The 24,915-nt window shown below is 49.1% G+C and overlaps 9 protein-coding genes across 9 annotated transcripts; 5 read left to right on the top strand and 4 right to left on the bottom strand.

The window, feature by feature from the left end:
* Positions 1-1,453: 1,453 nt before the first annotated feature.
* FMAN_02689 (uncharacterized protein) lies at positions 1,454-2,059 on the top strand (the record flags this gene model as incomplete). Its single annotated transcript, XM_041820283.1, has 1 exon — positions 1,454-2,059. One exon carries the CDS (start codon positions 1,454-1,456, stop codon positions 2,057-2,059), a length of 606 nt encoding a protein of 201 aa, XP_041686178.1.
* A 1,758-nt stretch (positions 2,060-3,817) lies between these two features.
* Positions 3,818-7,067, top strand: FMAN_02688 (uncharacterized protein; the record flags this gene model as incomplete). The annotated part of the gene is made up of 3 exons (XM_041820282.1): positions 3,818-4,345; positions 4,395-5,017; positions 5,084-7,067. 3 exons carry the CDS (start codon positions 3,818-3,820, stop codon positions 7,065-7,067), a joined length of 3,135 nt encoding a protein of 1,044 aa, XP_041686177.1.
* Positions 7,068-9,575: 2,508 nt separating this feature from the next.
* On the top strand, positions 9,576-10,983 carry FMAN_02687 (uncharacterized protein; the record flags this gene model as incomplete). The annotated part of the gene is made up of 5 exons (XM_041820281.1): positions 9,576-9,633; positions 9,812-9,844; positions 9,904-10,065; positions 10,123-10,424; positions 10,474-10,983. The coding sequence occupies 5 exons, from the start codon at positions 9,576-9,578 to the stop codon at positions 10,981-10,983; spliced, it is 1,065 nt and encodes a 354-aa protein (XP_041686176.1).
* Positions 10,984-11,637: 654 nt separating this feature from the next.
* Positions 11,638-15,188, bottom strand: FMAN_02686 (uncharacterized protein; the record flags this gene model as incomplete). The annotated part of the gene is made up of 4 exons (XM_041820280.1): positions 11,638-11,701; positions 11,738-14,931; positions 14,990-15,060; positions 15,119-15,188. The coding sequence occupies 4 exons, from the start codon at positions 15,186-15,188 to the stop codon at positions 11,638-11,640; spliced, it is 3,399 nt and encodes a 1,132-aa protein (XP_041686175.1).
* Positions 15,189-16,471: 1,283 nt separating this feature from the next.
* On the top strand, positions 16,472-16,749 carry FMAN_02685 (uncharacterized protein; the record flags this gene model as incomplete). Its single annotated transcript, XM_041820278.1, has 2 exons — positions 16,472-16,514; positions 16,565-16,749. 2 exons carry the CDS (start codon positions 16,472-16,474, stop codon positions 16,747-16,749), a joined length of 228 nt encoding a protein of 75 aa, XP_041686174.1.
* Positions 16,750-16,908: 159 nt separating this feature from the next.
* On the bottom strand, positions 16,909-18,293 carry FMAN_02684 (uncharacterized protein; the record flags this gene model as incomplete). The annotated part of the gene is made up of 4 exons (XM_041820277.1): positions 16,909-17,033; positions 17,088-18,000; positions 18,050-18,156; positions 18,206-18,293. The coding sequence occupies 4 exons, from the start codon at positions 18,291-18,293 to the stop codon at positions 16,909-16,911; spliced, it is 1,233 nt and encodes a 410-aa protein (XP_041686173.1).
* A 301-nt stretch (positions 18,294-18,594) lies between these two features.
* FMAN_02683 (uncharacterized protein) lies at positions 18,595-21,556 on the bottom strand (the record flags this gene model as incomplete). The annotated part of the gene is made up of 2 exons (XM_041820276.1): positions 18,595-21,374; positions 21,427-21,556. 2 exons carry the CDS (start codon positions 21,554-21,556, stop codon positions 18,595-18,597), a joined length of 2,910 nt encoding a protein of 969 aa, XP_041686172.1.
* Positions 21,557-22,022: 466 nt separating this feature from the next.
* FMAN_02682 (uncharacterized protein) lies at positions 22,023-22,951 on the top strand (the record flags this gene model as incomplete). The annotated part of the gene is made up of 2 exons (XM_041820275.1): positions 22,023-22,242; positions 22,296-22,951. 2 exons carry the CDS (start codon positions 22,023-22,025, stop codon positions 22,949-22,951), a joined length of 876 nt encoding a protein of 291 aa, XP_041686171.1.
* A 147-nt stretch (positions 22,952-23,098) lies between these two features.
* On the bottom strand, positions 23,099-24,736 carry FMAN_02681 (uncharacterized protein; the record flags this gene model as incomplete). The annotated part of the gene is made up of 1 exon (XM_041820274.1): positions 23,099-24,736. The coding sequence occupies one exon, from the start codon at positions 24,734-24,736 to the stop codon at positions 23,099-23,101; it is 1,638 nt and encodes a 545-aa protein (XP_041686170.1).
* Positions 24,737-24,915: the final 179 nt, after the last annotated feature.

Below are 24,915 nucleotides of genomic sequence, written 5' to 3'. Positions count from 1 at the left end.
CCACAAGTGAATGTAGTGCAGATTCCCCCACGTCCATTGCTTCACCGCCGCACCGGATGGGTGCGGGGATGATTTTCGTACGAGAAATTGGCTCCCTTATATCCTCACCTGATCGATCATATCTTCCCCATTCGGTTATGGGTGTTTCGATCACATTGGCAATGCAGTCTGGAACATGGTCTCGTATGCAAGCCACACCGCTGCTGTAAACAATGAATGCATTCCACCAAACGACTGAGGTTGGTTTCCCGGGGATTTTGTGTTACTAGGATTTGATAACCAAGTACGGAGTACCTACGACGAAATAAGCTTCTCAATAAAGAAACCGGCAGGGAAGTAATTTTCAGCTGTTATATCCACAATGAAATACACTTGACTGTTTAAAGCGAACTTTCAGTTGAGCCGCAACGGCTTTCAATGACTCTGCTGAGAACGGAGGCTGTGTGTGCTTGTCTTACCACGTTTTGCTCTGTGGATAAACGGGATGTTGGATATGGTGTTACAAGAGGAGAGAAGACCCCCCCCCTGGGACAAAACGACATACGTAGGACCATTAACAAGAGGTAAATTACCGTCTCCGGACAGTAGGTAGCACAACGAAAGCTGAGAGACTTAGCCGCCAACGAGGTTCCCATAGGACATTTCCCTCGCACTCGTTTCTGTCCTATTCTCAAGGACCCATGCACAGGACAGAACCAACACAATGCTTGTTAGGTATGCTCTGTGATCAATAAAAGAATAACAACTGCCTTATGAGGTGATTCAATAAACGCTTATCCCTTCGTCACAACTGTTGGACGCCCACACAGGAAAATGGTATTGTTGATCGTTTCGCTTTGTGACTCTTTCTCTAGGGAACGATTCGATTATGTTATCCGTTTTATAACCAATTTCGATCGATCATAGACAGGGGAAAAGGTCGCCTATGGCTCCTTTTGGAGCTTAGAGACATCATGTCAATAGAAACGTCTACCAATACCATTCTAGATATACCATATCCCTCCTCTTGCAAACCGAAGAAATTTAATAAGCAACTAAACTGATACAACATGACTCAATTACATTGGTACGATGGTAAAAAGCTGGGGTTAGATGGATTGTTCTAACTTGAGACATCGGCATGCAAAGGTGATCCAGGATAAATAGCAATTCTTGAGACATCACGCAACCAGTACTTGGTAAACAACTTGTTGATGTTTTCGGGGCCTGCCAGGTATTCACGCTTTCGTGACAATAGAACCGATAATGTTCGTTGGTTCATGTTATTGAACGTTGCTATATTATAAATGATGTTCCCCTCTTTCTTATGTCTGTTAAGATTTTGCCCGTTGTCCATGTCCCCCCTCCGAGATATTGAGGTCAATCATGTTCACCATCTTGCCTCCCAGCTATGTCAAATAACTTGCAGCCTCGGCCAACCTACCTTCAAAAATACGCACTTTAAGGGGGAAAAATGAGCACTGCTGCCCCAACCTTCGAAGGACTAGCAAAGTCCACTTCTTACAAGTCACCTGCAACAGCGGATCTTAGACCAGCTTACAAACATAATATATCTGAACAAGGCCGCACTATTGAAGACGATCACCCAGCTGAAGAAGAACCATTGGAGTGCTTGGTCTATTATCTCTTGTCACATTCCATCTTTCGGCTGGCTCGAAAGCCACTGATCAGCTACCTTCGGGACCAAGCCACCATCAAGCCTATTCGCCAAAGTCCGTCGCTTGAGATCATCACCGACCTACCTTCAATGCTCTTCGGTAGCCTTCCGTTGTTAATATCGATATGGGCATTGACCAGCTACTGTTGGATCCCTTTTTGCGGACTGATGATATGGGAACGTACGGGCTCTGATGTCGTATATAAATGCCTGTTATGGATCCTGAAAGGGTTTGGGATTGTGATGAATTTTATGGGAAGAACATATGAGGCCATCACTACGATAAAAGCTTCTACAGTCATATCTAACGGAGCTCGACGGGGTTTACAGTGGGTAGACGGCCAGATGGAGGACGATGGACCGCTCGGGAGTCTTTTATATCCCCATTATGAGGCCTCCTAGCACAGCAATGGTTAGAATACGATAAGGGTGATGGTACATTATGCCTGTTAGATAAAGAGTATATCGTCGACGTAATGATAAGACGAAGAAAATGTGGCTACAGAGCTTGCCACCGAATAGCTTCGGACACGAAGACAGTCATATTGATCCCGAATAAGCAATTCACTGAATATGCTGAAGATCGTTAGCATCTCGAGGTTGGCCTGTCTGTGATGGTAAGAGGCGTTTGGCACAGCAATGTTTGGAAAGCTTGGGTCTTGACGCAACATGATCAGTGGATGAAATCCGAAGACAAGCTCCAGAATGGCCGCGACTATGCCTCGATCCATTCCTGGTAACAGAGCGGCCTGTCCCTAGCGAACGAGATCGGTTAAAGTTAAAAGAACCACGAACTTTGATCGTGACAGATGAGGAACGATGATCTAATCTACTAGGACCAATGGGGATTGTTTGGCTGCTGAAATTATCAGGGTCTCAAAGATAGATGCAAGGAAACCGGAAGCGTGCATGCGAATAAGCCACAGCCGACGCCTCTGATGACTGTTTTCCATTGTACGGACCTGCATGAACGGCCATTGACCGCTGACGGGACCTTATTGTTTGGATGCGACCACAACGTTGACCATGAATGTCACGTCACCTTTGCAACTATATTTGCCCTTGACAAGCATTTAAGGGGTGTTCACTGTTGTCCCCTTGACAACAAAAGAATGATCTGGCAGGTAAACACATAGTTGACGCACAATAACTAAGTGTTCCAGATGGTTAGAGGCAGTTCAAAGACACGCGAATCGTCAAAGACGTCTGGACATTGTGTTGCAAGCGCGTGGTTACTCGTCTCCTTTGAGACTAAAGAACGGGCCAATTCATGCTTCCGTGGCGGTCACCTAGCCAGCCCCGGTCTTTGGCACTCCACTTGGCTTCCCCCGGACCGCCGTCACCTCCGCCGCCCAGTGAGGAGAGACCGTGAGAGACGCTTCGATGCCGGCCTTGGAGCGGATCGTCAACAAAGGTCAAGGGCTGTTGGACGCTGGAACGGTCCATGACATTGGCGAATGGATAAAATGAGCGGGTCTAAAAGAAGGGCTGTCACTGGTTGGCGATTCCTTGTCAATGCACCCGCCTTCAGTTCAGGGCACCTCTCAACTCTCAGGGCAGCCTGCGCTACTGCGCTACTGCATGCTGTAGCTGCCAGGGTCCAGATTATGGGCGGGCTACCCCTGGCCGGCTTCAACTTCTTACCAGGAGAAGGTGAATATCTAAATCAGACAACCTGACCCGAACCAAATCCAACCTTGTTGAAACTCCACCGCCAGCCTCGCACGATTGTTGAGACGCTCTTTTTGTGTCTACCGTAACTGCTTTTCCCGCTACTCCATCGCCACTCCTCCGTCCCTTGGCTCTTGAAAGAATTAGCTTATCCTTAGAGTTTGGGTAGGATTCCAACTCGGAAATCGACATCGCCCCAGGAGCTCCGTTTCAGCCTCTGGGACCACCCCTCGATGAGCCAACTTAACCGTACTTGAGGCGTCTTCTTCGACAGGCTGGTCCTTTCTTCGACCTCTGAACCTGATTTTCGACCTGCTGTTGTCGTCCATCTTTCTCTCGATATATACAAACCATAGCCAACACGCGACGAAACGCCTTATCATATCTGTTATCACAGGGGATTCCTGCCTGCCCGCTGGTGCTAGATTGTGTCTTTCGTTCCAGTCCCAGAGACTCTTGCACAGTTCTCCACCAAACTGACGGGCCGGTATGGACGCCCAAGTTAGAGAGAGCCTGCATGAGCCTCTCCCTTTGGCCGCGCCAACCGATCGAGGATCCATGATGGCACGAGACCCAGCTCCCGAGACCCCCAAGATGGCTCACGATTCTTTGGTAACGGTTCGCCTCTCCGAACCGGATCCTATAGTCCTTGATTCTCCCATTGCCACTTCGACAATTGATACAAACCAGACAACTCCTACCAAGGATCCGGTTGATGACCGCCCTGATACTCCCATATCTCGCAAGTCTAGCCTTTTGGTAGTTGACAAGGACGATAAGGACGAAAGGGACGATAGCCTGGACGACGAATCGAAAACTTTGATTAAGGAAGACGTGGTCGATACAGAGGCTTTGCGTTCTTCTTCAGCGACCATGCCACCGCCGATTTTGACAACGCGGTCACTACAAGACGAATTGGCCGATGACGGCAATATATCCGACGACCAGGACGAAGTGAACTGGGCACAACTTGAGCAAAAGGAAGACGAACAGACTAAGGATGAAGAAACAGATAACGTGAGTTGAGGCACTTCAACTGCCGAGATCTTGCAGCTAATTCGTGTAGTCAACTGCATTGTTGTTGGCCCGACTTGAACAGGAAAATGCAAAGCTGGCTACGAACCCAAAGAGCGTCAAAGTCCAAGGTGTTGACCGTGCTACTGCTGAACGTAGTGCAGTCAGCAGACCTCGACCGCCTTCAATGGCACAGCTTCGCCAGATGGTTCAGGGACCCACGCCTGCTGCCCTACGATATTCGATGCTACCACCACCTCCCATGACCGATCTCGAATTCTACGCCGCTCTCGTTAAAGACTACAAACAAACAGCTGCCCGACTTCCGACTCTTCTCTCAAATAAGATTCGTAAAGGTATCCCGCCACCGTTGCGTGGGGTGGTTTGGCAGAGCATGTCTGGAGCACGGGATGCTATATTGGAAGAACAGTTTGATCGCTTTTGCGGCGAGTCTAGTCCATACGAAGTTATAATTGGCAAAGACCTTGGCCGAAGCTTCCCAGGCGTAGACATGTTCCGAGACCCAGAGGGTGATGGACAGCGTATGCTTGGCCGCGTCCTCAAGTGCTTCAGTCTCTACGACACCAAGATTGGCTATTGTCAAGGGCTGGCCTTTCTGGTCGGCCCATTGCTGATGCACATGCCCGACAAACAGGCATTCTGTGTTTTGGTTCGGTAAGCCGCAGCTAATTTCCCTCCCTCACCTTGTCCACGGTGACATTGACTGACAAACAATCTCAGCCTCATGGAGCAATACGACTTAAGGGCGTGTTTCCTCCCTGATCTGTCGGGTCTCCACGTACGCATCTACCAATTCAAGGAGCTACTACGCCAAAGCCTCCCAGTCTTGTCGAATCACCTTGACGAGCTACAAGTTGACCCTGCTTATGTTTCGCAATGGTTTCTCAGCTTTTTTGCCGTGACCTGTCCCTTGCCGATGCTGTTTCGCACTTACGATGTGATCTTTGCAGAGGGCGCTTCAGAGACATTGATGAGAGTCGCGCTATCCTTAATGCGGAAGAACGAGGCGCGACTATTGGCTTGCACGGAAATGGAGGATGTGATGCAGCTTCTTTTATCTCGGGGCCTTTGGGATTGCTACCATTACAACGCTGATGAATTTGTTCAGGACTTTGTCGGGTTGACAGGTGCTGTTACCGCCGAAAACATGCAGCAGCTCGAGCAAAGTTACCGCGAGTCCAAGGCGGCCATCACCAACCCTGTCAGAGGTTCTGAGATAAGTACTGCAGCTAGCCGCTTCCTCGGCCGGATATGGGCTACCTCTACCAACAACAAATCTTCCAACCTTAGCCCAGGAAACACTGCACCTGCAAGACCTACGAGTATGCTGCGACGAAGCGCATCCAAGCAAAGTCTTGCATCGACATTGAACTCGATGGAGGCTAGCTCAGCTAGCGTCACAAGTTCTTCATCAACAGACGTAACCTCAATGTCGAGAGATTCTTCCAATACTGAGGATGGCCGGGAATCTACACCAGTCGGCAATAAGACAATAACAGCCCATAAAAACACAGACGAACGAAACTTGCATAGTCAGATCGAAGATCTCCTTACCGCTCTTAGTGAGCTCCAGCGCAACCATGCCTTATTATCGAACCAGCTGCAACGGGAACGCGAAGAGCGACAAGAAGACCGCAAGGCCGTACAGTCACTTTTGAATGGATTGAGACAGAAGGCAGACTCTGCTGCGTCAAGACCCAGTAGCCCACAGCCATTGGTCTTATCCGATAAAGAGGACATCTCAGGGGCGGACAAAGCTGAAAAGTCGGAGATGGAGGGAGACGAGTCTAAGACACCAAGTCTTGAGGAAAAGGCCCCAGCGAGCGACCACGAGGTTCAGAAAGGAGCGCCATCCACCACTGAGGACCTAGAAAATCTGCTCAATATTGTCGAACAGCGGTTCCAAGTGGAGGATGACAAACGACGTTCATCTATGCTGATATCGAAGGCGCAGCTGCGGGATGAGCTGAACCACGCAAAGGATCAGCTTGCTGCTGTACTGTCACAGTCACAAGAGTACAGTCGCCAGATCTTGGATCTCAACCAGGAGATGGCCAGTGTGAAAGAGCAGCTAAGGGAAAGTCATGCACATGTCAGGACGCTCCATCAGGATAAGCAGAGACTCGAGAAGCAAATGCATGGGCTAAAATCTCGGGTCTCGTCAGCCAGCTCAGCCCATGAGGTAACCAAAGAGCACGATGTGGACCGCGGTAGCAAGACTGGAGGTGGCCTTCGAGAGTTTAAGCTCAACCGCAGTAAGACTACACCGCACCCACCGCAACAACAGGCTCAGGATCATGAGCCAATGCCGGCCACGACGAGCAAGTTCAACAAGCGGATATCATCCCTGCCCCAGAACCACGAAGCCAGCGTACCAATGGTGACCACGACGGGGCCTGCGCCGTCTCAGAGTGAGCACGAGGCTTTACTAGCTGAGTTAGTCCAAGCCAAAACCGCCGAAGCAGTGGCGAAGCAAGAAGCTGAAGAGGCTCGGCAAAAGCTGGAGTCTATACGCAAGTCTCACGGATTGAGCCGCTCCGTATCAGCGCATGCTCCTTCGGCATCACAGTCTGGACCCGGTGGAGTGTTCAGTCTTCTTACTGGCCATGGGGTAGCTGCCACAAATGACGTCGCGATGAAGCCGCCATCGACGAATGCTGGATCTCCAGGATCTGGAGGCAGTTTCTGGGGTTGGCGAAGGTAGAGAGCTAAGATTGTGGCTTCGATCTCAACGAACGTCGAACCGTGTTCACGAGTCAATCACGCGACATGTCTTGAAGTGAAAGTTGTCGATTCTTTGTACATATTTTGGGAAGCATGAGATTCGTGCAGTCGAGCGCATATGTTGGGTTGTTAAGGCGAGAAGCTGGGAACTCTGAGTATTGGGCATGGGCCACATGTGCCCTTTTAACGGTTGTTTTCCTTGTTTTCACATGTGTCACTAAGGCACCATCATTGCCGTCATAAGGGCGTTTGTCTAGGTACTTAGCACGGGAGTTGGAGTCTAAAGATGACTTCTGTCGGGGTTTCTCAGAATGCCGCACGATCGCGGATTGATAGATACTATATAAGTCTATGTAATTAAAAAGACCTTTTTATTCATGAGATTTTTGCTTAACGATAAGGTACCTCCAATAATCTACTGGAAGATGATGGAGAAAATGGAATCAGAGTGAGGTACGTACTGGTAATTACCTTGGAAGGTACCGTAGTACCTAGGCACCTCTTTATGATGCAAGCCATCGATCGACGGGGAATCATTCAGCCTCTGAACTTGGCACTTGAATATGTCATGATCAGTACTACCTTTCAGGACTGAAATTGGCGCTATCTCAGATCGATGGAAATGTTCGATAAAATCTCATAAAATCATTGTCCCCTCTGGTTCACGAAGTTTATGGCATTAACAGTCACGGTCAGATAACTCTGGTATCCAATATGCAGTGTTGACGAATGAGGAAACAGCTAGATGCCATCATCGAAACTCTCCGTGTTGATATCCTCTTTTCTTAGTGACAAAATAACTCATAAGAATTCCAAGCTAATACTAAGCTTACCTAAATATTCTTCTTATTAAAAGTAGAGGTTCTAAGCTTTTTACTCTGTGAGAATATGAATATTTTGAGACTAAACATCCTTCAATGCTTGCCTAAAGCCAACAACACTAGAAAGCATAGTAGTTAGCCCATTTTCAACTTGTGGACAGTTTGTTATTATCTCTTCTTTCTTGATGTTACTGTCGTGGTGTGGTGGTGATAAGAAGATGCAGGCTTGTGCCCTTTGAGTTAGAGCTTTAGTGGCAAGGCCCTGTCATTTTTTGAGATAAAGAACCCCCCTTTTTAGTGCGACTTTCACATGCGTTAGAAATGACCAGATTATCACGTCAAAGCATCATACAGGTTTATGCAGCATTGCGGGTGAACTCTGAGGTATCCCGTACATGCATGCTTTGGCTCGAAATGGTAAACTGTCGTCTGTTTACTCTTGCTAGCTCCATATGTTAAAGAGAATTGACTTTTGTCAATTTCTTAGAGCTGCATGCCTGGGATGTCGTCGTTCAAGCTCCCTGATGACGGGATCAACCCTTGTTGACGGATCAGCTTGGACATTTGGAGAAGTGGTGACATTGGTGGTACCTGCAGCCGCTGACTGGTGGAGCGCATATGGGATGTACTCTATAGGTCTAGCACTGCGTCATGGGTAACAGAGCTCCACTGGCATCATGGTTTGGTAAGGTAAGATATCCAAGCTCCATCGTCCAGCTTCTGGACAAAGAGGAGCCCAGAGATCCAATGCTACGCAACAGGAGCTCTCTCGTTGACACCGGCGTTGTTAAGCGTCGGTCCACTAAAAGGAGATTTGCAGTGATTCACAGTAGCAATTCAAATCTTGCTGTAATGGACGGATAATGCGTGGGTACCACTACGAGCACCTGAAGTTGTGTAGCCAGTGTACGTACGAATACCGAGCCAGTTTTTTTTCTTTTGGTGGGCTCCATGGCTGGCGACTGTCGTCACTCGTTCGTTCCCCCGTGCCTTCCTTCCCACCTGAAGCAAGGACGAAACTTGGTCCCCTCCAACACCTAAAAGAGAAGTGTCCCGTCCTCTACGAACACAAACGTCATTCCTGATTCCTTCTCCTCCATCATACAAACTTGACTTCCTGGCTCTCAACGTGACTCTCTCAACCATCATCATCTCACCTCACATCACTTCGCTTCACCCGCGCTGAACATTTAGCACCCTCAAGGTACGTTTCACATGCCTTATCCTGGACCTAGTCTGCTGCCTCCGACGGGGTCTCTCGTTTCGCTTGACTTGCCTGTTCCTCTCACACGACCACTCACCTCGCTCCCCCGACCGGACGCCCCTTAAGTCTGTTTTTAGTCACCTATCGGCTCAGACGAAAAAAAAACGTTGCAGCTCTGTTGTAGGTCCAGAGACGTGGAGCGGAGCGAGCTAGAAGTCGCTACGTAGCAGTAGCTTGTCAGCGTCGTGCCCTTGTCCTTTTTTACCCTGCATTAAACAAACAAACCAAACTGTCCAAAATTTCTCTGGCCACTTTCGCTCACGCCGCTTTCGCTTTCTAGAGAACATCTTCTTCCGATTCACCTCCTATTACTCGTTCCCATACTTTCAACTACATCTCCACGACGGTTTTTTCAGCGAGCGCACCACTTCTTTACACATTCTTCACACTATAAACCGTCGAAATGGCTGATTCCACCTTGGCCGCCAACGGCAACTCTCTTCTTGAGACCACCAAGACCAGTGAGGTAAGTTTCCTTATGTTGAAATGCGCTGGCATTGTACGGGGCGCCTCGAACTCGAACATATTTGCTAACCTCACTTTACAGTGTTTTCCGCGATCTTTGCGCGACAATGGCACTGCCCGCAATGATACAGGACCTTCCCGCAGACCAGTATAACTAACTGACCTGACTTCCAGACGCCGCCGCCGCCTATCAGTCTGTCGCCAACGGTACGACGCTTCGTTACGAACCATGATTTTGACATGTTGCTAAAGCTCAATCTTTCCAGGCCCTGTTGCTCAGAACGTTTACGATCACACTCAGAAGGCCTCCAACGAGCTCTCTAACCTTGCTGCTGCTCGACGCACTCCCGCGAATCCCGCTGCTACCGGTCAGCCGCTCACACACTACCACTCATTCTTTTCTGAGCTTCTTTCATGGAACAACCCTCGTAAGTTGACTCTTGTCTCCTTTCCGACCTGCGAGAACTGACGCTGTGACACGATAGGCGCATCTGCCATTGCTTATGTGACTATCATCGGTGCTATCTTCACTGCGCGATACCTGGATCTTCTTCGATGGGGACTCAAGGTTTCGTGGATGGTTCTTGGTGTAACCATTCTTGCCGAGGTGCTTGGTAAGGTCATTCTCAACAACGGCCTTGCTACTCAGGTTCGCCCTCGTCGGTACTACACAGTGCCTCGTGAGACTCTGGATGCCCTTATTGGGGACGTTCATGAGCTCATCAACTTCTTTGTCATTGAGGCCCAGCGAATCATCTTTGCCGAGAATGTCTTTGCTTCCGCCGCCGTAAGTTCGATACTCAAAAGATTTAATAGCTGGAACTAACATTAAATAGGCTTTCATTGCCGCTTTCATTTCATACTACCTCGTCAAGCTTGTTCCTTACTGGGGACTTGCTGTCATCGGTACCACCGTCGCCTTCGTCGTTCCCTTGATCTATACATCCAACCAGGAGCTAATCGATGAGCAACTCCACCACGCTTCCGAGCTCATCAACTCCCAGACTGCCCAGATCCAGAGCGTCGCTTCGAAGCAGATGGAACAGGTCTCCAACATCAGCAAGCAGTATGCTGGCGACTACAGCGGCAAAGTCCAGGACCTTCTCCGTGGCAAGACTCCTTCTCGCCAGAAGATTGATAAGCCTGAGCAGCCTATTTCTGCCAAGCAGCCGCAGTTTCCCTCCCCTCCTACCGAGGACCCCGTCACGGCCACGGAGGCTCCTCAGATTCCTACCCCTGCCGCTCTCAAAGAGGAACTGAATGCGCCCACCGCTATCGACACCGCAGCCCCCGAGCTCCCTCACGAGGACGTCGTCCCCAGCAAGGAGCCCATGCTTGCTTCTTAAGTGACTAATAGGTGACACGTGCCATGTGCACACGAGCTCAGAAGGCAAAGCTGCCCCGAGCAATGAATATGTTTTACGGCATTTCAGGGCGTATGTCGATCCTTGAATTAGGAGCAAAGGTTGTTCAGATTGGACTCGGGCGTGAAATGGTTTCTTGGGAGCATTCTTTGACACGCAATGCGACGACGATTGTTGACGTTGATGAAGGGTGGTTAAAATACGGATTGAGCAGGCAGATGCTGATGTCAGGGAGAGTATTCCTATAGAAACTCTTGATTAATACGTATGGGAGGACATTGCATCTGGCCTGTAGCTTGTTTTTGTACGTTTGTGGTTCGAGGATAGGTGTTTAGGATTGTTACTGTGTAGCTTGCTGAAGCAAATGCTATTCACTCGACTTTTTAACATACTGAATCACTTCATTTCTGCTGTGTACGATACTTACACGATGTTGGTCATCAGACCCGGGAGTTGAATGTCCAAGTAATGCTATTGTGCTACCTGGAAGAAGGGTTTTATACTACGGTATGTAAAATGCAATATGATTGATCTTTTGATTCTCGAAACGCCAACCCAACAAGGTATACAACTAGCACCTTTCTAACCAATTGCATATAGTTCAAGCAACGGAGACGGAGATATTTACTCCCCCCTTTACTTCCTGCGCTTGCCACCACCTCCATCTTCGGCGGCTGCACGCTTGCGACCATTCTTCCTCCAGAAGTCCTTGGATTCCCGTTTCTCACGGGCTTCCTTTTTCTCCTCGCTGTCTGCCAACTTCTTCTGAAAAGCAGCACGGTTCTTCTCCTTTGCGGCACGACGCTTGGCAGCAGCGTCGTTACGGATTGTGAGTAACTGCTGCATGAGAGCCCGGGCTTTCTTCTCCTCGGAACCAGGAGCCATGATGACAGCACGCTTCTGCATGTATGTCTCTTTCTTTTGCTTCTTGGTTTCGACAATCTGCGACTTGAAAGGAAGGTCAGCAGCAAGGGCGCGGGGAACACGCAGAGGGTTGAAATGGCGGGTCTCTCGTTCAATAGTGCGGTACTGGCTGTTCTTGGGCTGGGGAGTAGGCACGTTCTGATCACGGCGGACCTCGCCTGTGAGTCGCATGGGCTGCCAGCCGATGAGGTTGGTGACTGGATTGTAGAACCGGTGAGGCTTAATTGGATACCAGGCACGCAAGAAGACAATGTCACTAAGAAGAATCTTGTCCTCGAAAGTTGCGCGGAATTGGCCCTCGGGCTTGGACAAAGCACGCTTGATCTGACCGCGAATGCCAGAGACCGTCTTGATAGAAGCTCCCTCAAACTTGGCGATTTCAAGAGATGAGTTGAACATGTCCTTGATGAAAGCTGTGTTCTTGTAGATCTTTGCAGGTGTACCAGTAAGCTTGAGCTTCTTGACGATCTCTGTGGACTCATCGACGCTGAGAATTGTACCAGTAGCAGCGATGCGGAAACCGGGTGTCGACGCTGACATTGAGTTGAAGCAAACAAAGCCTGTATTGGGTGCAATTAAGGGACCGTAGATGGTACCGAAGCAATGCATATGCTCAGGTGTATACTTGAGCATACGGTTACGTGTGCGCGAGTCGGTGGTGCTATAGATGGGCATTGTCTGGAAGCGACGCCATCCCAAAGAGAAGATAAGAGGGTCATTTGTCTTGAGAATGCGCTTGTGCCAGCGGTGACGCTTGATGCGGACTTGAAGATAGCCGAATCGGTCTTCTGTGGCAGAGAGACCACCGACGACGATAGGTCGACGAGCATCAAAGAGCTTGACAAATTCGGCCGGAACACCTTCGAGGACAACCTTGGCATATTTGCCGGCTCGGTAGCCTTCCACAGCAGAGCGTTGACGCTCATCGAGGTTCTCGAATTCCTCCTTGTTGATATCGAGCTGCTTCTGGATCATAGCCTTTTGCGCCTCATACCATTGATCCTCACCAAACTCCTGCACGTCTCCACCTTCTCGTCGAGCATTTGCCTTATCATTGAGGAAACCCTCGCGATCTTCCTCTTCGAATCGCATCTTGAGTTCCTCCTTTCGCTTTGCGTTCTTCTCTCGCTCGGCCTCAATATCGTCGACAGTGGGCTGTGCTAGCCCTTGTTGGCCTTCAGCCTCGAGATCCTCGAAGACACCATCGCCCTCATCATTTGAGTCGCCCAAGCCCTCGAAGTCGCTGTCGTTGGCATCCCCATCACCGTCATCATCATCGCCGGCAGCGAGGGCTGTCGAAGTGAACTTCCTTCGTAAAGCCTCAACGTTCTTCTCTGATGCCCATTTGGCCGCTAGATCCTCGTAGTCATATGCGGGTATTGACCTATCCTCTATAGCGTCTTCCTGCTCTTGTTTTGACTTCTTAAAAAAGTCATCGTCATCGTCATCGTCCTCAATATTCTCCTCTTCTGATTCGTCATCCTCGCCCTTCCATCGCTTGAGAGCATCTTCTGGGCTTAGTGAGTCGTCGTACATATACCTAGCCAGATCACTTGTGTGATATGAGCGTCTCTTGCCATGAAGTCTCATCGCAGTGCCATTCAAGTTGTCCTTCCACCTTAATGCTGCTGCTTCCTCGTCTGAATCGTATTCTTCATCGTCTTCCACCTCTTCCTCATCAGACAATGCTCCGAGGTCTGAGTCACTGTCGGCAAATGCAAGATCATCTTCACCGAGTTCCTTATCGGCATCCTTGCGGAACATCTTGCCTAGTTTGCCTTCACTGAATTCGATCTCGGCATCCGAATCCAAGTTTTCGTCACCACTCACAGAGCCCTCATCGTCTTCGTTTTGGTCATTATCACCATCTTCTCTTTGGGCAAATCTAGGTTTGCGATGTGTTTTTCTGCCAGTGTCTTCCTCCTCTGGCACTGCCTCGACCTTGTTGCCGCCCTTGAAAAGCTGGACGCCGCCCTCCATTTGGCCGAGAAGCTTTCGCTCAGCTTGAAGACCAACAATCATCTCTTCTCCTTCTCCTCGCTCGGCATCATCGTCCTCCTCCCGGTCGAAGCTGAAGCCCTTGTCGCTGGTGATCCAGATGGCATCACCATCAATCTTCAAGCCACTACGATCCGACATGGGAGCATGAAGCTTCTTTTCCTTTTCATCAAGTCGCCTTCGCCCAGTCTTGCCTGTAATCTTCGCCATTGCCAGTTCCATCGATGGGGTTGGACAGGGGTCTGGCATAACCTCCATATTAGACACTGTAAAATCTCCCAAACCAGGGACGTGGACTCGTTGGTTGTGCGAAGCAAAATTTGTACCTCGCAGGTAACCGGAAAGTACAATCGACCGGTCGCAGTTGGGGTCTTCCTCGATCTTGGTCGGGTGCGTGATATCTCGGAAGCTGTCGATGATGGAGTAAGGGTGAGAATTGCGCCAGACGAGAGGCCGTGGGTTCTTCATGACAGAGAGGAAGCGTGACAAGTTGTGGATTTCGCGATCGGGATATCGGCCGTTCATAACACCGGAGAGGTAAAAGAGGTGGGCGCCCTGGTACAGCTCTGTCCAAAGTCTCCTCTTGAGACGCTTCTTGGCATCCTTCAGCGCCTGTGGCTTCCGGAAAAGATCCAGATGTGTCAAGATGCCAAAAACGTTTCCTGGCATACCTGTAGCGGCGAGAATGTTGAGAAACTCCATAGTTTCCATCTCAAAGCCGTAATTTCCATCAATCATCAAGAGGACAATATCGGCAACCTTTGCGATGTCGACCATGGCCTCCAGTTCGTTTGGGCACTCGACAAAGGTCAGGCGTTGCTTCTTCGATGTGACAACCGTCACAGGGCCCTGAGGGTCCGATATCGTTTCTTTGGCATATCGTCGAATGAGCGATTTCATCAACGTCGTCTTTCCTACACCGGGAGGGCCAACGATTGTAACGAGTCGAGGCGGGGCCTCATCGGGCAATCGATCCACGAGCGGGACATGGAGACGCTTTTCCTTGATCTATTGCTAACTTTTAGCATTGGGACTTCTTATTCAAGGGAACAGAAAAGAGTCATACATCTTGCGATCTCGCTGCTTGTCTCTGGAGCTTGCCAGGGTTGGCGAAGGAAAACGCCTTTGGGTTGCGCTCTGATATTTGTTAGAATGCGCCAATCGCTAATTGGAACTGTGTATAAGAATAACTTACCACCTGTATGCTGCTTCTTGTCCTTCTTGTCCTTGGACTTGCGATGCGGTTTGTGCACTTGATCTTCCATCTTTGCGTGCGACGTCGTCACCTTGCAAAGACCATCAACTAACTGGCACGGTCTTTCGCCTTTCACTTTGCTTCCAAATTTTTTTTTAGACGCTAATAGAATTGTTATCGATAAGAGTATCGTTTCAAAGAACGTTGCGGGGACTATGCACCGCCACTGTTCTCACCAAAGCCACATGTGGCTGGTACTATATGCACCCTATTATCTAGGCCTATCCACTCTAAGATTTAACGTTATTTTGTGAGCTGCCCATTTAAGCATAGATTCACTGGCCTTGTCAACGTGCAGAACCAACGCGTGTCTAGGTATTGTCTGGTGACGCATGCTTTGATACTTGACCGCTGTCTTGTGGGACTCATTTCCAACAAATTCCACGATTTCTAAGTGATGAGTCCTTGGACTGACAGTAAGACGCGGCTGAATTACGATCCATCAAGTGTAATTTCTATCGAAAAGGCACCAATCCCATGCAGGTGACATTCATGTTGTGTCAAACAGTCATCAGATGGTGGGTGGTAAGTAAATACCATGGAATACTAATAGTGTTATTGAAAGAAATTGTCGTGAGATGCAACCCACTTCAGGCCTGCAGAGTGTCAGTCTCACCATTTTGTCTGATCTAAGATCCTATGTTTTCAGGTAGATAGATCCTCACGGGATTCCGTATTAGCCAATTCGAAGTCTCTAGCTCATCTTCGAATTTGGCTGAATGGCCAGTGGGAACGCCAAGTCGTCGAGTGAGTAATCCCGGCCGGCACTGGCGTAATGGAAGCTAGTCCTCTACATGACTATCAGTCCAAGTTGACCAATACCAGTTGCATGTTACTCCCCTTTATTCCTAAAGCAGCGTCCAACACTCTCATATCTCACATGCATCAGGGAATAAGGTGGTGTTCTGCGTATACGCTTACACATTACGTACGTATTCCCGGATTCTTCGTCAGCCTTGTACGCGCTCATGGTATACGTAGACTTTTCTACTACCGTGCATGCAGTCCCTCGTCAGCCCTAACGCCTGGTCAATGGCTTCCGTCATGACTCACGCGCGTCGTACACTACGCAAGAATCCTAGTGGTTTTCCTTCGTTCGTAGTCATCGTAACAGGAGTGTCTGGCAAGTTACATTGACAGGATTGAGTATATAACAATTAAGATGCGACGCCTTATGGACTCCATTCTCAGGCAGAAGCAACCGAGAACTCCATCTAAGAACAAGAGTACAAACTATTAAGCTTAATACTTTAATCCAATCAATCACATCAAACCTCCTTCACATCCTTCAACATGTCCAACAACTCAGGCAACAATGTTCCCGCAACCTCAGACTGTAAGCATCACATTCGCAGCAAGCTGAACTTGAATAACAAGGAAATATAGCCCAGGTAGATTCTACCAAGTATAACAGTTCCAAGGTCGCTGATTCCGAAACTGCCTCTATTGCTACCTTTTCCTCGTCAGCACCCCTTTTCAAAAAGGACCATAAGGAAAAGAACGGAACGGAAATCGATGCCAAGAAGCTCCAGGAACAGGCCCTCAGGTCACAGATTCGATTCAGTATGTAATCGACGGAACTCAAGGCCAGGGACATGGTGCTGATTTAGAAAGCGGACTGAAAATATGGCGAAGGGCACGGGCACATAAATGCAAAGGGGTGAAGGGTATCTTTGGTTGAAGTCAAGGAACAAACGACTGTTTATTCTTTAGATTTAAGAGTTGAGGCTTTAGAAACTATCGTTCAAAATATCTTCGTTCATCTTCACCATAGAGGGGCTGTATTCGGACGAATTCGGATCGGCCCCAGCATCCAGTAGAATGTCACCAACAATCCTTTGGCTGGCTTCACGTGCTATCAGACAGTATTAGTATGTAGTAGTCCATTTGAGAGCAAGATAGACCTTACCAGGTGTTTGCAAGAGCTTCGAAGGAGGCAGTGCGAACTGTATCGTCTTGGGCGGGCTCATGCCTGCATATAAATCGATATCCTCATCACCTTCATCACTATCCCAGTCGATCTCATACTTCTCCTTTCCAGTGGCTGTGACAGTGTCATCAGCGAAGACGTCCCGCGTCTTTCGTGCTGTCGCTGGCGTCTGAACACTAACGCCAGGTGTTCGAGGACCCTGCGTTGCTGCCGCAAGACGTTGTCGAGCGTTACTTTTGTAGGGCGACATAAAAACTTCACTGCGTAGAGTCGGTACTGCCATTTCGGGCGAGGAGCCTGGTGAGTCGTTCCATGCGGGGGCGTCCTTCTTGCGTTGGGCGCTCTTGAGTGGAGAGATGCGAAGGGCGGGCTTGTGTGGAGTTGCCTGAATGCGATAGTTCTTGTCGAGAACACGGTGAAGCAAAGGATCCTTATGAGGCTGAATAGACTGCTCGCCGGTCATTGTGTGGTCGCGCTGGGCCTGTGGAGTCATTGACATATCGGGGAGTCTAGCGGTGTGTTGGGCGAACAAGACAGTCGAATCCTCGTTATCGTCTAGGACTGTGGTATTGTTTGCTTCCCCTTCCATCTCGCGCTTCATGGCTTCGTAAGGAGATTCCATATCAGAAAATCGGGTCTTCGTCTTTCCAGGCCGGGGCGTGCTTCCGGTGAGCTCAGCATCATCAAGGAGGGAGTCCTCAGCTTGGAAGGTAGATTGCTCGATGCCGGTCGTGGCGGTGACATCTTCGTGATGCTGAGATGTGTATTCTTCTGTTATATCTTCCCTCATAGCGGTACTTTCATCCACGTTTTCGCTTTCGTCGTCGTTGGCGAGCTCTTCATAACCGGAGAGAGATACGTTGGCCGATGCCTCGAAAAATTGCTTCCAGAACTACATGTCGTCAGCATCACTTCCTTCGAATCCCGGTGACTTCATGCACCTTTGAAGCTTCCCAAACAGCGCGAGAGTGTTCTCCATACTGTTCTACTAGTGGTAGAATGCTTGTTGTCACTATGCGATGCGATTTGCTAAAGTTGTGATCGATTTCTAGCCGAGGGTCAGCCCTGGGTCGCGAAAATTCAAGATTCATGTATACCTTGAAGAGTCAGAGTAATCGATTGCTCTAGTCTTTCAAGCTCTTCAGTGAGAGACAGGTTGCGCGCTGCTACGCTTTGTCGCGACATTTTCGTTCTCGGTAGGTTGCTATGGTTCAGCGTTGAAGGTTCAATATAAACAAACAGCCCAGGAATTAATGTTAGGAACTAACCTACCTAGGTAGCGCGTGGGGTCATTTGGAGGGGCATCCACCACTAAAGATGGCCTGCCGCAGCAAGGGTGCAACCTACATCGATGGCGGGGTATCGGATTATCAATAGAATGAATACCTACTAAGTATGTTTAGATATGTGTATTACTTCCAGGCTTGGCAGAATTTCATTTATAGCTTCATATCCTTCGTGGCGAATACCTAATATTATATACGTCCTAGTGTTTCGTGTAGTAGTGTCCCATATCGAGCTTTAACAGTAATTGAGCGACCATATGGTCTTCACCAATACCCTCTTGTTTCAACCCCAAATCGTCAGAGACCTTATTACTTGTTGACCGGCTCTTTTCGGTCAAGGCTCGACAGACAGTCATGAAGATTTGCACTTTCTTCTTGAAGTTGCTGTACAGACGCTGTAGTTCTTCCAATTCTCTTGGGTCGGTAGTCTGGTTCTTTCCAAGAGCCTTGGATCGTGAAAATTTGGCATATTCCAGAACTGCACCAAAGATTTCTTCGAGCAAATTTAGCACTGGCTGCTGTCGTTTCCGGAGAAAAAGAGAAAGCATGACTCGATCAAGTACTCGGGAGTGGAACTCTCGTAGTCTATCAGGACTCTCAACCTTATCTGCTGGACTCTTGGCTGTCGAGGGGTTCTTCAAGTCGGCTTCGATTTTGTCTAGTTTAGCCTCGAATGCTTCCCAAGGAATGGCGACCCCAGCATCCATGAAGAATGAGGTGATCCCGGAGACAAAATGGTGGGCCTCTCGAGTGAATCGGTAGGAAATGTCCTCAGGGTCGTTCCAGCGACTGGTCCTAGCATTGACATCTAAGAACAATTGGTTGACGACATAAACCATCCTCATGATTCTTAGCAACAGCTTGAAGACTCGATCGTACTGTGTCAAAATCACAGGGGTGATGATGCTGGATAATGCCGCAGGGGGCTTGTAGGACAATCGTAAAAAGTCGAGAGCTTCCAAGGAGTCTGGGTTCATGCACTTGTCGATCTCTTCCTGCGATAAATCTCGGACAGCAAAGCTCATGTCTCCTGGGAGCTCAGATGCATCCCTCGATATACTAGCCAGCTTTTCCTTAGCGAACTCATTGTCTGAATCGAAGCTCTCGGCTAGAACGCCCATAAGAGCTAGACGTAATTCCGAGCTCGCTGGTGGCCAGGTATCTCGACCTCCCAGGCGAAGGCCCATGACACCTCCTTGCCTCGCAACTCCAGCCTGCCTTTCGGCTGTTTCCAGGTCTGGATCGAATAGAGCATGGGACAGGCGGCTTACGAACATGCCGCTACCAAAGAGGTGGAAATCACGGTGCATCTTCAGGTGACCACGCAAATCATGGTGATTAAACAGCAGCCTCAGACTTTCCTGATTAACAACCTCAGATTGCGCGGAAGCAATGCCCCCAAATGAAAGCACGGGAAGAAGCGATGGATGAGGCGTGAAGTCGAAGCCATTGGTAGGAGGTTGAGACTTGCGAGTAGGAGACTGGGTAAGACGTTCACGCAAGATTTGACTCAACGTATCCTCTTTGCTCACATCATCAGGTAAGGGCTCATCCATACGTGCCGTAAGAGTATTCAAGAGCCCTCCAGCTGTTTCTGACGTGGGGTCTTCACGAAAGAACGGGTTTGCGATCTCAGAATCAATCGCAAGGCCATTGCTTTCCGAGTTGACTCTGTCTCGGAATGAACAGTCGCGAATTACCCCTAAGAGATCGTCGTGATACTTGGCTACACGTTTCTCAAGGTTCTCGATGGCGTTCCAGTCGTAAAGCCAGCTGACCTTCGGGGGATCGGTCGCACCGATGATAGCTGATGAAGCCAAGGGATGCTCGGGGTGGCACTCCCTAATGAACCGCAGATTCTTGCCTGTCTCAAAAATAGACTTGGCAATATCGTAGGGCATGAAATGGGGCATTTTGGTCTCGTCCAGGAGAAAGTCAATGTCCTCAACCTCCTGCCCGAAATCGTCCGTATATTTCTCCGTGTCGACTTTGACGAAACCTTTGCTCGCTCCCACATTGGCTTTGGTTAAGGGAATCCCTTTTTCTTGCCTAGTCCCGATCCATTCTTCCAGGAACTCGATCCAAGGCGAAGAGACTCTCTGTAAAACTTCGCGCATAATACCTCGGAGTTGTTCTTCACCGTAGTCGACTGAGTATGCTTCATGGAATACTTGGGAGAGAACATGTTGGTCTTCGTAACCTTTGCGAAATTTGGAAGCAAGTCTTTGAAATGGTATCAGAATCGCAAGCATTCCTTTGACTGTTGATTGGAGTTCCAAAAGCGATCGCGGTGTCTGCCTATGGAGAGCGACATGTCGCTGAACGTCCTTAAGGATTTGATCAAGCACACCAGCCAAAGCAACGCCGCATTTGGACGTGCGCTTTGCATAAGTAGAATTGACAAAGGATCGCAATTCGAACAACATTGATCCGCAGCGGTGACATTGTTTTTCCAGGCCCTGGAGAACATCTTTGGAACACCCTGTGACCCGCATGCTTGGAATCGCCGGTGCAAAAGAGCGGCCTTTCTCCTGTTTGGAGTAGAAGATTGATTCTTGACCAAGAGCCAGAGCAAGCAATGAAGAAAAGTAGGCTTTGATATCGACAATAGGAACCTCGGAGCTTTTTAGTTCAAGAGGGTCGACGGACCAACCTAGTAAGGCATCGTAGACCGCGGCTCCAGCTTCCGTCACCAAAGGCTGTTGTTGGCCAGCCGGCGTACCGGAGATGAAGCTATCCCAAGTCCTGTGTTCTGGTGTCTTCTCTTCTGGTTCATCGGTATGTGCCCAGATGTCATCGCCAATTTCCGGATCAGCTAGACTTTCCGTGGAGGCTTGGATGTTGTTGGTAGACGCAGTTACTTCTGGCTCTGGCTCTGGCTCTGGCTTGTCTTGAAGCTCAAGCTGAGATGGTAACTTGAAGAAGCCACTTTGCTCCAATGACACTTGGCCAAGCTGGACAAGCTCCGATTTTACATCTTCTAGTAACACGGATTAGTAGGGGTACGGTTCAATTTCAAGGTCCAGATTTACCTCTGAGCCCAGGAGAAAAGAAGGGATTCTGAGCTTGTGGGCCATCATCTATTTGATGTAGGAATCTCGACGGTTCCCAAAAGTCAGGTATAGTGAATACAGCTCCCAGGTCCTCCTTGGATTCAGCCATGATCCTTTCTCATAAAATGCATTCGATTCAATAACATAGTGCTCAGCAGCGCGTTGTGGGTTTCAAAGCCGAGGCCGAGCTTGAGTCTTGTTATCCAAGGTACGTCTGAAGGGCAATTAACGCGATATCAATATCCATAAGGTGCCCCTCCGTAGACGCGCTTTAGTGGACGTTAGGCGCGTTTCAGAGCCTCTGTGCACTAAAAATGGAGGACCACAAGCTTGGGGCCCGCTTTACGCAAGCCATTGGATTGGATGCGAGCTTATGATTTCATTAGAGCCTCCTTCTCAAGCAGCCCATTGCATTCGACGACGAGTTCGGTTTTTGAAATCTTCAATTTCGTTCGAGGCATCCAGATTATCCAAACCACCAAGCAACACCCCTGATACAAAATTGTCACTTACACAGCATATCTCGTCAACATCACCATAAATCGACCGATCTTGGTCTCCTCATCATAATCACTATGGCGCCGAGGAAGCGCGCCCGGGCTAGCACCCAAACTGTTGCGACACCAACTCCTGCACGAGATGACGATGCAATGGACGTCGACACTCCCCAGACTGGTGATAATGAAGGTTCTAGCGAGACAAAAGAGCAACAGCCAGACAATAACTACAATAGTCTTTGGACGGATGATCAAGTAGCCTCGTTATTCAAGGGTGTCATTCGCTGGAAACCAGCTGGTCAGTTGAGTCTCTTCCTTCATGTCGAGTTATTACTAACCAAGACTGTGTAGGCATGCATAAGCACTTTCGAATGATAGCAATTTCGGAGCACTTGCGGAACCATGGTATCGACCCTGATTTGTACCAGCACACACGCATCCCGTATATTTGGCAAAAGCTCCGAACATACTACAATCTTGAGGTGATCGATGAAAGAGAGAACTTCGACGATGAAGAGGTCGAATACAATGACTTCTGTTTGCCAAGAGCGGAATACTATGAAGCAATGATGGCCCGAGCCGTGGCCGACGTCAGCGAAGCTCCAACATCACCACCCCAGCTCGAACTTTCTCCGGCACCTTCACCCGCCAAGAAGCGCAAGCGAGGTGATACGAAAACCAGAGGCGCATCGGTAGAAGATACTGAGGACGGTACGGACGCACCATCACCAGCGCCCAAGTCCAAGCGAGGTGCTTCACGACAAAAGAAGAAAGCGACCCCGGCCAAGGTTGAGAAGCAAGAAAAGGCTGAGACCACAGAAGAGGAGCGGGAGGAAGAAGAGGAGGAGGAGGAGAGCGAAGAAGAAGACAGCGAGAGCTCTTCTAGTGGCGAAGAAGAAAGTGCTGAAGAGAGCGAAACACAAGTATCAAAGTCCACACGAGGTGCCAAGAAGGGCCAGAAGGCTAAGACTACTAAAGCAAAGGCAAGACCAAAGAGGAGACGTTAGCTTGTGAATTAATTGGTATGATGCAAACGATAGATGGGGCGGTTCAGATACCCTTAGGCATGGAGTCATAATAAGTAGTTATTCACATTAGCAAGCGAGCTCCCAAGCTCTATTGTCCTCTCACTGGCTAAGATCAGGTATTGTCTCCTATTCTCCTTCCCACTCGCTGCGGTACTTTACCGAGGTTCTCCATTCCCTTCCTATGGGAAAGATACTCTCCACATCCATAGTTGACCGTTGCAACGGGCCCGGTTCTGGTATCCTGGGTGTTTCAGTGAGAGGTTTCTTCTGTAGTAGATCCCACATCTCAGTCTCAGCCTGCCAGCTGACGTACTGGTCGCGTTCTTCAGCATATTGCTCCTGTCGCCGCTCACTTGCGATGCGGTTCTTGAGAGTCTCTTTCTTCCGATACGTTTCTGGGAAGTCGGCGGCAGAGAAGAGCAAAACTTCGTTGGCCTCCCGTGCGATAGCAGCCTCCTCTTCGTTCGAATGTGAGACGGGTTCCTCGAAATCAGAGCTTAGGGCCTCGTTTCCAGAAGAGTTGGCGGTTTCTTCTACATCAGATGGCGCTTCAAATGCCTGGTCGGCCTCATCGCCGCCGTTAGAGAGAAGGGTTTCCACTTCTTCATAGCTAAGAGGTTCACGTTCTCCTTCCTCCTCCCGCTGGGGCGGCTCCTCGTGGACCTCAAGTCGTAGTCTTCGTGCGCATTGGTTCCAAAACTGATGGGAATTATGGTTCAATCCCAGGGACGACACAGCTGCTTCCACATCTTGTGCTCTGATAATTTCGCGAGTAGTTGGTACGAGTTCCTTTTTGGCCCTAATTCTTGACTCGCTGAGAAATATCGTTGTTTGAACCAATCGTTTCGTAATTGAGACTGCCAAAGAGTGAAAGTCGTCGAACGTAGTGGCCCACATCGAGGGAGGCCTGTTTTCGATAGAATCCCAGTTCTCACTAGGAATGGAGGAATTCATGAAGATACGCTCAGAGAGGCTTAACCAGGTATGCAAGTTGAATAACTTGGAGAAAGGAAGATCCTGGCCTTCAACGACGGTTTCACCCCTGTCTAGTCGGCGAGCAATCCTTGGGCTGATGTCCCAGCAGTCTCCCCATTTGCTCTCCTCTCGCTGTTCCTCCTTTCGTTCCTGACGCACAGAAATAGCGTCTGCAGCCTCGTCTAAGGCGTGGCAACATTGTTGACTTAGTTCTACGGCGGCTGGGATCTCTGGGAATTCAATGGCGGGGCGTCTGACTTGTCGTTGTCTGAGGAGACGTGCTGTTCGGAGCACGTCGAGATAATGATTCACCTCGATCTCGCTCTTGGTGCCTATACGGGATGCAATACCTGGAAGATCACTCTGGCCAAGACGAGCAATCGCTTCGAAGAAGAGTTTCTTCTCCGGTATCGACCAGTAAGTGAGGCCTATTTGGCTTGGATACAGAACGGTTTCTTCGCTATCGTCGGTAAAGCAGACACGCTGAGCTGCATCTTCAATGTCTCTATTGAGAAGATCCAAGTACTCGGCGTTGAGAACTCCTTTCTGTCTTTTGAAAAGTCTCGGGGATGAGTCTTCCTCAGCGCGTCTTTTCAGGGAAGAATCCTCGTCTTGGTCTGTTTCATCCTCCTTCGCACTATACACACTACCAGATGCGTCAGTTTGATCAGCAACGTATTGCTCGTCAAGTGGCGGTAACAGAACTTCGTCTCCAAGCTCCAGGTTTCCAACTTTCTCTGTGTCGCTTAAATCCTCATCGAGGGGTTCATAATTGGTTTCCGACTCCATACTGGTTTGTGTATGATGGCTGGAAAGATATGAGAGGGCGAAAACATGGTAGCGAGCAGAATGAACTTGAATTACTCCTTGCCAGGAGTGGGTATCAAAGAGGAAAATAAAAGAACTTTTGCAAGACTAAAAAGGCGATCACAAAGTTGATATTGACGTTAACGCATCACTCATTGCAC

Source organism: Fusarium mangiferae, assembly GCF_900044065.1.
Source record: "Fusarium mangiferae strain MRC7560 genome assembly, contig: FMAN_scaffold010, whole genome shotgun sequence".
In the NCBI taxonomy this organism is placed as follows: Eukaryota; Fungi; Ascomycota; class Sordariomycetes; order Hypocreales; family Nectriaceae; genus Fusarium; species Fusarium mangiferae.
This window is presented reverse-complemented; position numbering and strand designations above follow the sequence as displayed.